At 39.3% G+C, this 18,335-nt stretch overlaps 1 protein-coding gene across 7 annotated transcripts; it reads left to right on the forward strand.

The window, feature by feature from the left end:
- Positions 1–76: 76 nt before the first annotated feature.
- On the forward strand, positions 77–13,252 carry FAM76B (family with sequence similarity 76 member B). 7 transcript variants are annotated; one of them, XR_011328985.1, is made up of 10 exons: positions 77–401; positions 639–703; positions 1,028–1,082; positions 2,497–2,652; positions 3,611–3,807; positions 5,835–5,882; positions 6,080–6,160; positions 6,848–6,983; positions 8,061–8,195; positions 10,022–10,123. XR_011328985.1 is itself a non-coding variant. In XM_069808349.1 (10 exons), exons 1-10 carry the CDS (start codon positions 306–308, stop codon positions 10,764–10,766), a joined length of 1,026 nt encoding a protein of 341 aa, XP_069664450.1. In that variant the 5' UTR covers positions 77–305; the 3' UTR covers positions 10,767–13,252. The 7 variants fall into 7 exon arrangements, 6 of the variants coding, with proteins under 6 accessions (XP_069664450.1, XP_069664451.1, XP_069664454.1 ...); XM_069808349.1 differs by lacking the exon at positions 8,061–8,195 and adding an exon at positions 10,677–13,252; XM_069808350.1 differs by lacking the exon at positions 8,061–8,195 and adding an exon at positions 10,677–13,252 and having other exon boundaries at positions 6,851–6,983.
- Positions 13,253–18,335: the final 5,083 nt, after the last annotated feature.

Genomic DNA, 18,335 nt, shown 5'->3' on the forward strand with positions numbered 1-18,335 from the left:
AGGTTTGGCGCGAGGCGGTGATTGGCTGCCGCCAGGAGCCCGAGCCCGGGGCGGAGGGAAGGGCGGGGGGCGCGGGGTGACGCCGATGCCGACACCGACACAAGGGGGACGCGGCTCGGCGGCGCGGGCTCTGCGCGGGGCCTAGGGCGGCGGCGGTGGCGGCGGAGCGCGGCGCGGCTCCGCTCCGCTCCTCCGGCGGCGGCGGCGCGGGCGGCCGCTCCGGCCCTCGCCCCGGCCCTCGCCCCGGCACCTCCCTCTTCCCCTCCCTCGGCCCGCCCGTGTCCGCCCCGCCGGCCGCGGCGCGGATGGCGGCGGCGGCGGCCCCGGCTCTTTATGCCTGCACCAAGTGCAACCAGCGCTACCCCTTCGAGGAGCTCTCCCAGGGCCAGCAGCTGTGCAAGGTGCGGCGGGGCTGAGGGGGGCGAGCGGGGCAGCGCTCGGCGGGACGGGCCCCCCTCCCCGCCACCCGGCCGGGGCTCTCGCCGCCCTGTGGCGTCCCCGGGGCCGGGAGGAGGAGGAAGGCGGGCGGGCGGCGGCGGCCCCGGCGCGGGGAGGCAGCCCCCTGCCCGGCGCGGCACCGGCGGCTGGAGGGGTTTGGCGGCGGAGCGGGGAGTGTAACGCCGCTCTTCTCTCCGCAGGAGTGCCGGATCGCCCACCCCATCGTCAAATGCACTTACTGCCGGTCCGAGTTCCAGCAGGAGAGGTAGGGGAGAAGCGGGGGGGGGGGGGGGGGAGAGGGCCCGGAGGAGGGGGGGGGGATGCCCCCGCCTCGCCCCCGAAGCGCTGCCGCGGGGGCCGACCCGCCGCTGTCCCCCACGCCGGTGAGGGCAGAAGGTCGGCACCGGAGGAGGGCCGGGCCTGCGGCGGCCGTGCGAGCCGGGGCGGGACCGCGTTAGGGCCGGGGGCTCGCCGGCTACCGGCTACCGGGGCTGGCGTGTGCGTGTGCGCCTTCCAGTCGGTGCGTGGGAAAAGGGTCTCGAGGCGCGCGGCTGTCGCCGGGTTCAACGTTCTGCGATTTTGCCTTTAGCAAAACCAACACGATATGCAAGAAGTGCGCCCAGAACGTGAAGCAGTTTGGAACGGTGAGTAGGCTCTCGGCTCTAAACACCGAGCTCGTTCGCGTTTTAAGTTGGGAAAAAAGTTCTCTTGCAGCTGAACTTCGTGTTTGGGGGCGGGGAAGGTTACCTCTCAGAAAGTTCTCTTGCGACTAACCTTGTTCTTTCGGGGGAAAAACCCCAAAACATTATCCTTCAGAAAGGTAATGGAAATTACTGGCAGCTCTTGATTTCCTTCGCGGCTTACGGTTTCTTTTTTTCAAACTGAAGTTCAGCGTGGTTCTATGCAGCTTAACCGTTATGAATACTTGCGATATAGCTCTTCACAGCGAAAACAATGCTACTTCGCTTTATGCGTGTAAAGTTATTCTTCGCATATTCTCCTAAACGCACGCTTGATGGCAGAAAGACCGTTAGCTGTCTGTGTTTTTAATGAGTGGTAAATGTGAAAATCTAATAATACCACATACTTTATATTATGTAAGTCTTAAAAACGTTAAATGCATGTTAATCGCGTTAAGCTATTAAGTAGGAAAGATTTTATGAGTATTAGCTGTATCCACGTTACTTTGCATTTTCTCATTTCAAATTTCAGCTTCAGTTCTGTTAGAAAAATTAATTTTTTAATATATGAATACACCCATTGTATCTGAGCGCCCTGCAGACACTAGTTTATAGAAGGTATCAAGATAATCTTGTGAAACAGAAGCGCGTAACTTCTATGCACTTGACATAAACCATATTAGATGAAACTCAGCTTATCTGAGAAACATAACAGCTCTTGGTATGTAGTCAGGCATTTTGTGAATGTAAATGTAAACCAAACAAAGGATGTTCTTTCAAAAGCATAAAATGTAGCAAAATGTAGTGCGAGACAGATCCAACAATGTTTTTTATCAGTAGTTCATAAAAAAACCAGAACTGCATTGAAGATAATCAGCCATTTCTAACCTATGAAAGCTGGCAGCAGTTTTATTTTCCAGCAGTGTATTATTCTAATTGAGTGTATGATCTAAAAGTTGATAACCTGACCTCATGGTATCTGAAGTTGTTTGGGTTTGGGGGTTTTTTTCCTACGTTTCCTGCAGAATTGCAGGGATCAGGGTACTAATCTTGGAGCTGTGGGGTTATCAAATCCCTGAGTAGTGCAAGGGAGACGGATGTTTTCAGAAACTTCCAGTCTAAAAAATGACTTGATTACTTTTAAAGTTTTTAAAGTAAAAATTTCATGGAAAGTCCAGACTGGTTTTGAGCATTGAGGGAGCAGCATTTTAGGGGAAGAGTTTAGTACTGAAGATAGAAATGGTACAAAAAAGGTTCTTTAAGATAGGTTATATGAAGCCCTAGTAGTTTAGAAGCATCGTTGTGCGATTTGAAATACTTGTGTTCGTTACGAAAACTGTAAATGTATTAACTTCAGCTCAACTTACCTGTTTTTCAGCCCAAGCCCTGTCAGTATTGTAACATTATTGCAGCATTTATTGGCACAAAATGTCAGCGTTGCACCAACTCGGAGAAGAAGTACGGCCCACCTCAGACATGTGAACAGTGCAAACAGCAGTGTGCTTTTGATCGGAAAGAGGAGGGAAGAAGGAAGGTACGCTTTGTTCCACAGCTGTAATGGCTTAGGCTGACAGCAGACAAGGTTCCTCCTATGTAAGAGAGAGATTAGCAGGAATGTATCTTAAGTTCAGTAATATTAGATTAGAGTTACTGTGCCGTGCTTTACAATATTTGAATTAAACTTCACAACTTGCGGTTGTTGTGTTAGCTACTGAGCTAACTTACTTTAAACTAAACCACTCTTCTTAAAAATAAGCTTAAGCGGAAGCTGACAGTTATAGCTGGGGAACAGAGGTTAAGCAGCTGAATGGTTCCTGGTGCTTTGATTTTTTTTTTTCCTTTTTTTCCCCCCATACATTGGATCTTATCTATGTCCATAACTCAAATCTGTTGCTTTACCTCTTCTGATTTGTCTGCCTTGCCTTAAAGTACAGCATCAGAGAGGTGGACTGCTCTGAGCAGCCCTTTGTGTTCTGTTTTCTTAAATAGCTTTGGTGAGTGCCACTTTCTCATTCCAGAAGGTGCTGAGGAAATGACCTCAAAAGCCTCTTGCCTGAACCCAAGAATAATGCTGTTTTTACAGAAGAAATTACTTGGTACAAGTAGCACGTTGGCTGGACATCTTGATTCCGCCTGGAATGCGATGGGTTGAGAGAGAGTACATGGTGTCTAAACTACGAACAATTTGTCCCTGTAAAAAGTTATTGTCACTTCTGTGGTACAGAGCGAGTCCAACATTTGCTAAGACTGCTTTCTAGCATAACTTTAAATGGCAAAAAAAAATGGTGTAAGATTCACTTTACTAAAAGTTAACATGCATAAGTTGGAGATGTGTTAGTGCTGTTTCATACCAAAGAGATGTCTGGGTTTTTCCCAAAGATAACGGATGAAGTGAAACAAATTTTTCTTGCAAATATTGAAATACATGTTTCTAGTGCAAGTATATTTGGAAAAAAACCCAAACAACCCTGCTATGCATTATTTCCCAAAAGGTTGATGGAAAGTTGTTGTGTTGGCTCTGCACACTATCCTACAAGAGAGTGCTACAGAAGACGAAAGAACAGAGGAAGAGCCTAGGATCTTCACATTCTAACTCCTCATCCTCATCTCTTACTGAGAAAGACCAGCATCATTCAAAACACCACCACCATCACCATCATCATCATCGTCACAGCAGCAGTCATCATAAGTAAGTATTTAAAAAATTGAAGTAGCTGTTGGTACCTCTTCCTCTTCTGTGTTCTGTTAGTACTGAGATCAAATCAAAGGAAATAAAAAATGCTGTTTAAAACATGGCATCAAAAGCAGTAGCAGAATGTTGTTCTTCCATGGTCTGTCAAAATCCTTGTATTCTTACAGTATGGGTGCAGGGAGGTCACCAAAAAGCAGAAATTCTTGGTGATCATCAAATTAGTCAATGTTAAAATTGGTAGCAAGTCTAGAAAAGAAATCCATGGAATGGCTACAGAAACAAGTTCCTTGGGGATAAACTTGAATTTGGCTTTCTAAGCGGTAACTGCTATTCTACATGCATTTACCATGGGTTCAAAGGTGTGTATTAGAAGTGAGCACAGAAGAGCTACTTCGCTCAGAATCTCCACCCTAACTTGCTTCATTCTGACGTGTTTGTGCACACATACTTGCAGATAAATGGAGAAGCAGAAGCAACTGTGTGGAATCACCCTCAGTCTATGACCAGTTTGTATCTCTGCTAGTTTTTATAATCAAATCTTGCTGGAATAGGCAGTTTGTGAGTGGCTGTGATGCAGACATAGGAAAATAACATTGTCAGTTCAGTTAGTGGCAGTGCTCTGGTAACATTTCAGACAGTTTTGTCGTATCCTCTGCAACTTTTCTCATTGTGCCGTCTCTGGCCGTGGCATACACAGCGTACCAACCTTAACGTACAAACCCAGTTTATTTAGTCATAAATCCCAGGACTGATTTGGCTTTTATGCTAGTATAATAGTAGTCATGATTCTTATTTCATTGGTAGGCTTATGGCAGCCTAACTTTAGAACTACTTATTTTATTTTTTGTGTTGGATAGTAAATACTAGTGCTGCAATGGTAATGACCCTGACCCCAGACACACAAACACTTCCATTCTAGGTTTCGCTTTTCTAGTGCTTATAATTTTCCATTTTGACTGAAACTTGCCTGACTAAATGTGACTTAAAGATAGAAGGAAAATAAGCTGGAATGATATTGGGAATGAGGAGAAGAGAAGTGCACTTACTTTCACTTAAAAAAAAGAGAAAAATAAGATTTGTTTTTTTAGGAATTCGAAGAAGAATATTATTCTTGTCATGCTGAGAGTTATTGTACTATTCCTGTTCTTTCAAATCTCTGCTGAAAATTGAGTTACAACAAGCTAAATCTAATTTAATGCGTGTGGCAGAGATACAGTAAGGATTAAATAAAAAAAAAATGTTAGCTCTTTACTACAGAGTAGAGCTTCTAATATACTCAAGAGTTATAAAAGTAAGCATATCTCTATATGGATCACAGTGTTCCTGGTTTGGCGCCTTTTTTCTGTAGGCTGCCATGGGTCCATTGCTTCTGGTCCAATAAATATGACTTTTTTTTCCCTGTCCATTTCAGTTATTGTTAAGATGAGTCAATAGAGACAGTGAGGTAGAAATATAGATTCATTGAACTATTTCATTCAGTGCAATCTTTGAAATGCTACCCTTATACCATATCAATGGTATTTATTAGTTGCTTTTGAAATTATTGAAAACAAATGTTTAGACCTGAGAAGCAGTTATTTTCAGGAATCCAAAACTTAACTTTGCTCTTATGCTGCCCCATAAGCACCACTTCACATAGCTTTCATATGGCAGTATGGGAATCCCAGGAATGCTGCTTTAGACCAGCTTGCTGAGTACAAGATTAGCAATATAAAGTTCGCAAAAATTGGGAGGTACCAGCAAAAAGGTTTAGCCATCAGTCTTGAAGTCTACCCCTTGTGTCTTAGAATAGTGGAAACATTTAGCCAATAAATATTTTTATAGCATCCTGACATGGTAAAAGTGGTCATGAATATGACAGATCATATGACTGTCTAGCTGAAAATTCATAATTGTTAACTATCTTTAGTAAAAAAAAAAAAAAAGGTGGGGTGTGGCTTTTTCTCAAGTACGGATAACATTCACATAAACTTAGAAATAATGGCATGTTTGGTCAGTTACCAAGTACATTTCACATATTTCAGAATCAGCAATCTGAGTCCAGAACAAGATCAGGGACTATGGAAACAGAGGTAAATATGATATTATTTATTAATTTCCTTTTAATTTATCTTGCAGTTTTCATTTAAAGGACTTCTTTTCTTGCATTTCTGGCTAGTCTCTAGCATTCCAGTTAGGAGCATGAGTTAGTTATTTTACATGTACCAAATGGTGATATTAGAGAGTTATATAGTATGAGGCTTTAGGTTTACATTTTGTTTGATTTCAGCCATAAATCCTCTGCAGCTATTCAGAATGAAACTCCAAAGAAAAAACCCAAACTGGAATCCAAGCCATCAAATGGAGATAGGTAAAGTTATATTTTTGTAAAGCTGAGCCATTTCAACCAAATAGAGCACTGATTTGTGGCCAGTTGCTTCTTTTCTTTTTTTTTTTTTTTTTTTTTTTTTTGTCTGAAGAATGAGGGAGGTAAAACTATTGTCCAGCCAGACAGATTGTTGGGTAGCATCTGAGTGCTGTCAGTCAACTAAATGACTTTATTAGCAGAAAACTGGCACTGTTTTCCTGCTTTTAAGCTGCTTGGGGCAAAATTAAATAAAGCTTATGTGCGAGGCAACAGTTATCAATGAAACAGTATTCCCTGACATTGGTGGTTTGTTGATTAGACGCAGGGTTGAACCTGCTGCTTTAAGCTGACGTAGTGTATAGAGAAGTCTTTTGGACCTTAATGTGTGAGATTGAATCTCTATTCTGTCTCTGGCCAAACAGTTGGAATAAAAAGAAAAGTGGCTGCTTCAGTCAAAAGGTATTTGTCCCCCTCAAAGCTAATACTTAATTATATTTCTGCAGGTGTATGTAATGTGTGCCATTAGTAAGGTAATTTGCCAGTTGCATCCATTTCTGTCAGGTACATACTTTTTTTGCATTAGTCCTTAAGGATGTTTGTAGAAATATTAATTACCCAATTTGAAATTTAAAAAAAACTACTGTTTTTTTCTATTGATGTTGTGAGTAACTATTGTTTTTTTACTTTTAGTAGCTCTATAAATCAGTCAGCAGACAGTGGAGGAACTGACAACTTCGTCCTCATAAGTCAGCTGAAAGAAGAAGTAATGTCACTTAAACGTCTTCTGCAGCAAAGGGATCAGACTATTTTAGAAAAAGATAAAAAGGTAAAAATTGCATCTGCTTAATAAGAACTTTATCATTTTTTTTCTATTTTGTAGACTCCTAACAATGTCAAAATGGTGAGATAAAACAAAAATCAGATACAATTTTTTTACATAGCAACTAATCAGATCTTACCGTTTAAAGGACAAGTTTGGGACTTTTGTATCATGAATATATTTTGGCTCTAAGTCAAAAAGGAATTAATCTTACCTCACTTCAGCCATCTAGAAGACAGCCATCTAGAAGCTAGCCATCTGGTTCACTGTTGCTCAGGCTGCGTGCCACAGGTGATGGATAAAATGTCAGACAGTGGTTTGTATGTTTTATATATGCTAAACTAAGTCATGCCAAAAATCCCAGATACCTACATAGGTTGATGGGCACACAAGATAAGAGGAGGATTAAGAGTAGTAACCATTCTGAGTTTGTGTACAGTGTTTGACAATGAAGTGTTTTGACTTTAAAAGATTGGTAGCATATGTGTAGTGTAGGTTATCAAGTCTTTGTGGATGGTCAGAAACTAGGAGAAAAGCTTGGATTAGATGCCTGGCAGTCAACAAAAGTTAAGCGAAATACTCAGCCCCAAATGGCTGCAGTGAAATCATACAAAATACTCACCCTTCAAACAATCTAACGACAAGCAAGAGAAAGAACTACAAATATGTACTTTGCCTTTATGAGAGCTTATTTCTCTGCCGTCTGATGAACTATGTGCTTTTAAGACACTGTCTGTAACAGTGGCTCTAGAATGTTTGTTCAGGATTGAGTAGGTTGTGGAATTGTATTAGAAATAAATTTACTGTATTTTCAAGTAAAATTTTGAGTATAGATGCATTGTGTCCATCAAAACATTGATGGTTAAGAAAGGCTTATTGATCCCGAAAGGAAAATGTTTCCACTTTTAAACCATAGTTCAGTATCTTCATTTCTACACTTAAATGTGTTGTGTAAAGGATAATGAACATTTTTTTTGTTTATATCACTGTTATAGTATACCTAGTGTTGGAAGTACTTGCTATTTCAAGGCTTTAAGCGGTTAATGTGAAAGAGCTGAACAGTCTGTCATGGATTCTCTTTAGGTATTTTCTTCAAAGGACAGACATTAAGGCCCTGATCTCTCTCTTATGAAGCCAGTAGAAGATCATGAGTCAGTAGGAAGTTCACTTATCTCTTTTTATATTTGATCTACTGGGCAAAGCTAACAAAAGGGTTAGGTAAGGAAATGTCACCTACTTCTGCATAACCACTGCAGTAACTTGTTTTGTGCTGTTTCCATAGGGAGAGCATCTACTAATTTTAATATCCCCACTGCTAAAACTATTTATTTGACCTCAGAGCTCTTTGAACTTAAAGGATCCTTCAGGCATGAATTATTTACTTTCTTCAGCTGCTGCGGGGGGGAGAAAAGCTGAACCTATCGTACAATGTTTCCATAGCTGAAAAATTTACAACAAATGAATGTACTGCAGATTTTTTTTGTCGGCGAGATAGTAAATGTAAAAATATGTAGTGGGATAAAAACCTGAGCCAGACCTGTGTGAGATTCCTGTTAATATTTTGTCCCAAGATTTGTGTAGGGACAACATTTGAACAGTTTGCAGTGCTCCAAAAGAAAAACCTCTAAAATATATAATGTATGGCAAAAAAAACAACTCAGTACACCAGCTTTACAGACAATCCTCATCATTTTTTGTTACGAGTCAAGATCTCAGCCATATCATTACCAGTGCTTATTGTTTGCAGTACTAGCCTTGTTTTGCTTTCTGGACAAAATGTTAGTGAGACACCAAGACGTTACTGTGGGGCCCTGAGACTTGATCATTAGGAAGGGACCACACTTCACTGAATGTTCACAGGTAGTGTGTTTGCTCATCTCATCTAGTTGCATATTTTACTATGGTGCAATACTACCACTAGTTTTTTGGTATTTAGTTTGTGGTATGTGGTTTTGTACTGGATCCCCTGGAATTTGCAACAGCCGTAAGTACATACCTTGAGCAACAGTCTGTGTACAGTGAGGTATATATCCTTGTATCAAGATACCTGCACTTTATTTAGGACCATTTGACTGACAGTTCTTTTGAATACCTTGTTTCACTACATGCGATTTTACACATCTAAGGTTGATAATAGCAGTCTTGGTAGTCGTTTTTGGAATGTATGCTGTGGTTTGTTATAGTGGGCTCCCTTGCTAGCAAAGGCGCTCCATTTCCTGGTAAATCCAAATTGACCAGAGAGGTTCAAAATAGCTTGGTGAATCTGAGATGCTTTCTGGAACTAAACTTTTTTTAAGAAGTGGTTCCTAAAATTTCTGGGTCCATATACAACAAACTGTTAGTAGTTCACCCAGCTGCACATGTTTCCAGAAGAAGTGTTCAGCTGCTTGGATAGAAGCATGTATCACAGTTTAGAAACACCTGCCTTACTGTATGTTATCTGGATCTCTGCCTGTCTCAGGAGAGACCCAGTGGCAGCAATACTACACCATACACTCAGAATTAAATCCTAAGTTAAATTGTTTTAATTACACATTTCTGATAACACTGTTGAATTCACTGTTGTTGTGGATCGAAAAGCAATGAAACTCTGGAACATATACTTCTGTTTAGGACAAATTGTAGCATAAAAGGACACAAAGGAATCCTTTCTGGTTTGGTATGGAAGATTTTTCACGTGTTACCATACCATATAACTGAAGAGATGTAACTGAAGATTGTGATAAGGATCTCACAGCTGAAAGAACAGCTAAGATTATAAATCATTAGTCTTGCATTTGAATTTTTTTTTGTTGAGGATTAACCTTCTTTATACCAAATCCTGAGCAAACTATGGTTATATAAGTAGAATTGTTTTCTTCATATAAAATAGACATACTTACTTTTCCAAGCTACTTCTGAAGTACTGAGCTGTCAGTACTACAATAGTAAATAAATAACAGTGTTTCCTGAGATTCCTGAGGCTTGCATAAAGATTTCACAGATTGATTAGAAGATGTATACTGTAGCAGTCCAGGGAATCTCCATAGAATTTGTGTTTTTAGTTGACAGAACTGAAGGCAGACTTCCAGTACCAGGAGTCTAACTTGAGGACAAAGATGAACAGTATGGAGAAAGCTCACAAGGAAACTGTGGAACAGTTGCAGGTGAGTAATTGCTTATCAATACTTGAGAAATACTTCAGATGGAATTATACATTCAGGCTGTTCACTCATGGCAATGAAATAGTACCAAGTTCTTGGATGGTGCTTTCTAACTTTGAGATAGACGCTTACCTTGCGTGCTTTCTCAAAGGTTATGTTATTTTTTGTCTGTTCTCTGATATTTGATCAGTTGTCAGCATGCTATTGATCTGATTTAAGGGCTCAGCGTTAACACAATTGACAGTTAAATGTCTCTTGTTAAAGCATACTTTATCAGGAAAAAAGCCTGAATTTAGTTGCCTTCTAAATCACAGACTGAACAGATACTTGGTGCAACACCTCAAATACTAAATTTTGCAATACAGGAAATGTGGCTACCTTTTTCTGTTAAAGATGGAACATGCATATCAAAAAGCATGTACAAATCTTTGAAAAGTGCTGATATTCTCAGCATGGTCATTTTGGGAATTTGTTTCGTAAATGCAATGGGAAATTAGTGCATGAAACTACTGAGACATTTCAGTAATTCATAAAACTTTTTTTATCTGTATTGCAGGCCAAAAACAGAGAACTACTCAAACAGGTTGCAGCGTTGTCAAAGGGTAAAAAGTTTGATAAAAGTGGGAGTATACTAACATCTCCTTGAGGAACTGGCTATTGATGGGGTTTGCTACTCAGTGTAAATTTGAGTGATTCTGTGAAGCCCTTAAAATCCTGTGTAGTGGAAAAAAATATTTTTGCACACCAGATTAGTTGGCATGTTTCCTACACGTTTTTATAATTAATATGCAGCTTTTTTTAGTTACTGTTCAGATGAAATACTTCAACTGGCTTGAAGAATGTTTTTATTTTTTTGATATTGGAAACTTTTTGCCAGCAATAGTATTAAACAATTGCATAGAGAACATAGCAGTGCTCTCTCTAAAAGGACAACATGCAATAACAAACTAGGTGTACTTTTTGCAAAGCAGCAACTGAGTCTTTTCAACTACACTGATGTCAGCCAAAAGTTCATGAAACTGCAGTGACACTGAACACTGGTTTCTGGCAACTGTTCTTTTACTTTGTATCAAAATATAAATTTAGAATGGAAATCATGGTGCTCTCAAGTGAAATTAAAAAAAGGCATATATGTATGTGTAAATACAACTGTAACGGTTATATTCTTAGTTATAACAAGTAATTAGTGTTTTACATTCTTGTGATAGGGATTTACCGAAAGATTATCTATTGTACAGTAACAGAGGCAGTGTGGTTTTTGTAAGATTTACTGTAGATTTTTCTTGCAAGTGCCTTTCTCCAACTGTTTATTTATAGGAATGTTGGTATTTTGTACATAAGGTTTTTATGTTTTAAAATCATGTTTAATAAATGTTTTATGTAAATATAAATGTGTGTACAGAGGAGTCTGAAACAAAGATCGAAGTGGCTAGTGCAGTGCTTGAAGCAGCATTAAGAGCTAGCCAATTGATGGACAGTGAGTATTGGCTTTAGATAACCTTTGTAGCTTGTGTCTGTGAGGTGTAGAATTTTGTTAGTGCTGCTCATGCCAAACACTTCCTGAACAAAAAAACAAAATGTTTTTTGCCACACTGGAGTTTAGTGGTTTGTTCATATATTTTTCCCGTTTGGCACAGCGCTAATTTTAATTCCATAGCAGACATTGTACTCCCAATGTTACATCCTTAATTAGTGATATACACTCAAAGTTTTAAAAAAATTTATTCCCATTGTCTGATTTAATGTACTTAGTTGTAACTTATGGTGGTTCTTCTTAATGAATTGCAAGGTTCTCATCCCCCAGTTAAGGTACACAATGAGAAAAGAGTAGCCAAAACTGATGGTCTTGAAATTAATTAAGGGAGTGGATGTGGTGTCAAAGGGTGGGTTGTTTTAATGTTTTGGGTAGATTTTGATTCTAAATTACATCAGTTTAAGTTTAGCTCCGCTCCTAATGGACATGTCATATTCAGAAATTTCAGCTAGACATTAATTTAGTATACCCCAAGGTCTCTGTTCAGGAAGGTGAGTTACGAATCAGCATAAAGTGAAGTAGACTTACGTAAGTAAAGGTTTAGTTCAGCTCTGAGTACGGATTGGTAACAGGGTAACTGCTTATATTTCAGTAAGCTTAATCATGTAGAATAAGCTACACACCTTTTAATTAACTAAAATCTGAAGTTCCTTGGCTGTCCACCCATGTACTGAACTATGAACACCTTTTCAGTAGTTCAGACAAGTTCCAGCAGTAACAGACTACTGAATAATTTGAAAAAATCATGCTATCTTTTTTCATATGGTATACGTGTATTTTTATAAACTAAAATCAATTTTGTATGTTTATAAATGTTCTTCTTTAAACTTGCTAAACTAGGGTAGAGAATGCTGCTATCCTTTGGGGGGTGTTGTTATTTTTTTTAATATACAAATTTATGACTTTCTTTAATTCAGATTTAGTATTTTGATAATTTTTTTTTTCCAGTTGAGTGGTGACCCATGTTTGGTGAAATTGGTTTTAAAACACAGAAATGCATAGCAAATTGGAATGTTTGAATTAAGGTCACTTAATGATACCTGTTCAAACTGCAGTAAGGACAATTTAAAGGAACAAACTGAAGTTCTATATTAGAAGTAATTGACTTTATAAATCCCAGTCTGAAAAATTTTTAGGGGCTTCACAGTGTTTTGTTCTAATTAAATACCTGTGGGTTTTCTTCCATAATCTCATTTTTAACATGAATTTTTTTAAAGTTCTAAACTAGCCAACTGAATCCCAGTCCTGAAAATAGTGTCCTGGAGCTGTAGATTATTGACATAATAAACTGATGTTCTTTAAACGTGGATCTGCAAGGAGATTGTTGTGCTGTATTGTGCTTTATAGCCTGTTTCCAGATGTTGATTAGCATTGAACAGTAATGGCCATTTTGGCTCCAGTTATTTATGTATTTTAAGCCTGTGAATATTGCAGCCCCCTTTTAGATAGTATGTCTAAATATGCGTTCTGCAGTGAAGCTATTCAGCTGTCCACATGTATAGACTATTGAAATACTGTACTGGCACACATCTGACCGTTGACATTTTGTACCTTTTCTAAATCCAATGTTTCACAATAAAATCTTGTCAAAACATTAATCTGTCCTTTTAAAATTATTCAGAAATGCCTATTTCATGTTAATCCTTTACACTATGTCACTCACTAAAAGCCTGTGGCCAAAAAAAAGGCAGAATTTAATATTTACATTTAGTATTTAGATTTCTGGGAAGATTAGACACCTGGGGCAGTCTACAAATTGTAACAAATGAGAACTTCAGATTAATTTCTCTCAAGAAAATATTTTGGGTTTCTGCAACAGGATTATAATACATAGAAATATTTTCTCATAGAGAAGAAGAAAAAAAACCTTAAGGTTTGCCATCTAGTGACATTTAATAAAGGCTTCAACAGTCTTTTTATATTCTGATTGAAATCGGCACTTGTGTTTAAAAGTACCTGAATTTCAGTCTTGGTCTGTTAACCGTAAGATTGTTCTTCCTTTGTATACATTGTGTACAAGTTAGGCGATTCTGAGATTCGAAGTGACCTTATTAATTTCTATGTCCGTTCCCTATCTTGTGTCGGGAGGAGTTAGGTGCCCACACCAGCATGCTGCCAGCTGTCAGTCACGGTGGCTTCTCGTGTTTAGAGCACTTGTGCTGCAATTTGTAGATCTCATTTTATGTTTTTCTCAGCAATCAATCTTCATCTTTCCGCAATCCAGCAGAATTCTTCTCATTTAAGAATTAAAGTTCAGAATGAAAAAAAAAACCAAACCCACCCCCCCCAAACCAACAAGAGAGTAAGATTCTGTAGCTTTCTGATCAAGGCAATTATCTAGAAGGGGAATCTGAGTTTCAGAGCTCCGCTCTTAAAACAGTGTATATTTTATGTTAGGTATAGCAATGAATAATATGCTATTCTAATATTGAATTGCTCTTGGCCTCATTTTAACGCAAATTTGCAGTGGCCTTGTTGAAGTCATGTATTTTTAAAGCCGAGAGCAAGTCAAACCCATGTGTGGTACCTAATTTAGACACGGCTTCCATGTGACACATGCAAAACGAGTACAACTGGCCGTGTGTCGTGGTTTAACCCCCGCTGGCAACCAAGCACCGTGCAGCCGCTCAGTCACTTCCCCCCACCCGGTGGGGTGGGGGAGAGAAGCAGAAGGGTAAAAGTGAGAAAACTCGTGGGCTGAGATAAAGACAGTTTAACAGGTAAAGCAAAAGTCGCGCACACAAGCAAAGCAAAACCAGGAATTCATTCCCCACTTCCCCTGGGCAGGGAGGTGTTCAGCCATCTCCAGGACAGCAGGGCTCCATTGTGTGTAACCGCTACTTGGGAAGATGAACGCTGTCACTCTGAATGTCCCCCTGCCTCCTTCTTCCCCCAGCTTTGTATGCCGAGCATGATGTCCTATAGTCTGGAATACCCCTTGGCTCAGTCGGGGTCAGCTGTCCTGGCTGTCTCCCCCCCCCCCCCCCAACTCCTTGTGCCCCCCCAGCCTCCTCACTGGTGGGGTGGGGGGAGAACCAGAAAAGCCCTTGGCTCTGTGTAAGCACAGGAACGAAAAAATCCCTGGGTTATCAGCACTGTTTTCAGCACAAATCCAAAACACAGCACTATAGCAGCTACTATGAAGAAAATTGACTGTATTCCAGCCAAAACCAGCACAGCATGTAACAGATTGACTCCCTTAAAGAGATTTGCATCATTTGAAGCAAATTTCATTAAAGAAGATTTAAATTCATATGACTTGTGTATAGGCACTTAGGTGGTTCTTAATGGTCTTCAGTAGCTTCAGAAGCTCTGAATCCACACTGATGTTTTTGGAAACACTGAAGTTTATGATAGCAAACTATAATCTTAACTAACTTTTTAAAACGGAGTAAAAGCTGTTCATGTCAGTTTTGTTCCTTCCAGTGAGTTACTAAAACATCAGTTCAGTTGAAAATACTGCAATAGAAGATACATTTTCTCATATATCATGTGCAATTCCTTTAGCTTTCCTCATGGAAAAGGTATTGATGTATAAAATTACTTCTGTTGAATCCCACAGAAGAAGTAGGGGGAATCAGGCAAGGGGATTATTGAGGTGGAAAGAGGAGATGTTTGAGGTGCTCCTAGAGAAAGAAGGAGGGTCATGGAGGCGTAAGGGCTAAAGGAGAAGAGAAATCTCTGAGATACCATGTTCCTCATTTAAGTGATGTACTGAATCTCATGGTTGGGGGTTTTTTTCAAGACACGTTATCTGTGTATGTTCAAAAATGGCAACTCTTTAAGGTAAAATGCAGCATTGCTTAAGGGAGTTTTTTGTTTTAGTGATGCTGGAGTCCAAATTTGAGAAATGAACAGAATAAACAGCTTGATTAAATTGAAACTTAAAGATGTACAATGTAAAATCCATCTTATAAGCAGTCATGCTGTTTAGGCCGAGGAAAAAATTAGGTAAAACTGTAACAAAGTACTGTATACCATTGCCACAGCTGGGTAATGGTGCAAGTTTCAACATATGACTTGAACTTTCTGTCTGTCTGTTCTTACACATTAGGCAGAAATTTTCCGTGAAGATATGTCACTCACCAGCACATGAATCATTGACATTTTCCCTTGCTTTAGACCAAACAGAAAGCAAGTCTGGATTTGTCCATTTACCTTTAAAAATGTCCATTATAGTATGCTGGCACTGTTCTAACTGGCCGCCTTCTGGCAATTTCTCTTCTGTATCTCTCCTTCTGGTGGGTAAAGGCAATTTTGCATTTTGACTGAAGGGGGTTTCCAAGTACCACAGGTGCTGATGTCGTAAACAAGCCAGGTAAATGTAGAGATTTGTTTGCAGATTTTCCTTTTGCTAAGACTTTCTGACTCTTGGAGTACTTGGATAAGCTCATTTATTTTTAATTGTCAGTTGGAAATAAGGCGTTCCAGCTTCTGAAGAATGCTAAAAGCTGAAGATAAACGTGCATCATCTTTGCATACAAAAAGGTCAGTCTTAGAAACATAAGGAGAAGACTGCTTTCATAGTGACTTGTTTTGGTTACAGAAGGCTTGTGGACAAACAAAAATGAATTGGACCAACAAATAGGTCAGAGTTGCTTTGGACCACGGTGATCTTATTACAGGTTGGGTCACAGGAATGTGATACATTCCTACTAAGGCTTCTGCAGGCATTAGAATTTGCAGCCTAAGTTGATTTTTACTTCCAATTGCACACCCCTGTCACCCCCTTTTTAAGAACTTACAGCAATTTATTTTGAACTGAATGCTGAAAACCTGGAGATGTTTTCTCTTATTTGAATCAACGGATAAATGCATTTTGCTTTATTTCAATAAAAGATGTAGCGCATTCACAATTTATCCATCATCAGGTACATCAACTCATGTCGTTTCATTTTACGGAAATCTTGAAGGTCAGTTGTATTTATAGGTGTTCCCTGGGAAACTTTTTAAACTTTCTTAGACAACTCTTTGCATAGTGGTTTATTTTCTGCAGAATCATGTGTTAATTTTCCCTTACATGTGTATGCTCAAAATTCCACTGCAGCATAAGTGATAGAATTATTTCCTGGAATGTTTTTGTCCAGCCGTGGTCTGCTCTTGAAAATAGTTTGTGACTATATTGATTAGAATTCAACTTATAAAAATTTATTATTAACTAATAAAAATACATTGAACCAATTTACTAACAGAAAAGTGTCTTTTTCAGGTAGAGATTATTCCTCTTGTTGGATGTGAATGTAAAGTGAGGCATTTTCCTTCATTTAAGGAGGAGAACTGTACCACTTACATTAGTATGTTTATGGGTATGATGTATTAGAACACAAAAAAACCTTCCAAAAAGGGGAAGAATTGAAAGGCTGCATTTGCTAGAATAACTTAAATCACTGCTGAAAGGCTAATACATTAGTCTAGCTGACTGCACTGAAACAGTCTAGTAGCGCTCGTGCAACCTGTTGCAGTGCTATAGTTGCACAGCATGTTACCAAATGCAGCTGGGAACAGTAATTTCAATCATTCCTTCAGGATCTACAAGAATTTGCTTGCTGGTCACTTACATGACTCGGGGTGTAGCATTCATTAAAGTTATCGTAGTTCAAGATACCTTTATATCTTACAACAATAACATCCACAAAAGTAGAGTGAGCACTCAAGTCTTCCTCGTACTGGAAAGGCATGAGATTATCTTGCGTAAAAAAACCCAAATTGCCTTGCAAGGTGCAGTTGAAACTTAATTCCTGTGTTCCTTGGTTGAAGATCCTTCAGTCTTTCTCCTGTAATAAATCTGCTCTAGTTTTTAGGGTGTGATTAGAAGTCCATAGTGCTTTTCCCTCTTGTTTTGCGTTAAAGGTAAAGAGACATAAAGACTTTTTTTAAAGCAAAACCACCTTTGGATCTTGTTTACCAAAAGTGATGGAATGAACCTCTTCCCTTCCTTCTTAAATGCTAAATTTAGTAAGAGAAAATAGAGCTGAATAGGCATGGCTGCCTAATAAGTTTAGCCACTAGATGCTGCTCAAACCACACAGTTTCTCAGCAGTGTATGGCTGTAAGTGCTTTTTGCCCACCGTCAGGCCTCCCCAGTGGATAGCTGTTCCCGTTCAGACACAATACTGATGCTAAAATGAGAATATCCTAAATACTGAAAGAGTTGTACTTTGGAATATATTTTAGAAAATTTGAAATATATTTTGGAAAATTAAGCGTAGTGATATTAAGCATGTTTAATACAGTTAACTCTTAAAACAAATATATTGGAACTATATTGTGTTTTCTCTGATTGCTTTACCTTAAGAAAGAAAAATCGCCATTTTATAGGTCAGGGGACTGATCCATGGAATGATGCAGCTTGACTGCTGTCACACAAAAGGCATTGTTAGAATTGAAAATAGACTCCTGGACTCCTCAAGTAATGCAGAGATTGAGTGTCTTTTTCCTTTGAAGGAGCTGCTATGGATAAGTTAAAGTCTTATTCAGTCACCATAGATGTGTAATAAATCTGTAGCATTAATTAGCTGACTTAGCATCTGAACCTTAGAAACCATTATTAAATGTAACTGATTTATTCATAGTATGGATAGCAATACAAAGATGAGAAGAATATACTTTCGAGTTGGAACAGTAGGGTTTAAGACTTACTGTTTTCCTCTTTGAGTCTGATGCACTTCTGATACAGATTTT

This window comes from Haliaeetus albicilla, chromosome 20, assembly GCF_947461875.1.
Source record: "Haliaeetus albicilla chromosome 20, bHalAlb1.1, whole genome shotgun sequence".
NCBI classification, from domain to species: Eukaryota; Metazoa; Chordata; class Aves; order Accipitriformes; family Accipitridae; genus Haliaeetus; species Haliaeetus albicilla.

Coding starts and splice junctions, on each gene's coding strand:
- FAM76B (XM_069808349.1), top strand. CDS start 306: ATGGCGGCGGCGGCGGCCCCGGCTCTTTATGCCTGCACCAAGTGCAAC. Junction 2,653..3,610: donor AAGAGGAGGGAAGAAGGAAG/GTACGCTTTGTT, acceptor ATTTCCCAAAAG/GTTGATGGAAAGTTGTTGTG. Junction 3,808..5,834: donor CACAGCAGCAGTCATCATAA/GTAAGTATTTAA, acceptor CACATATTTCAG/AATCAGCAATCTGAGTCCAG.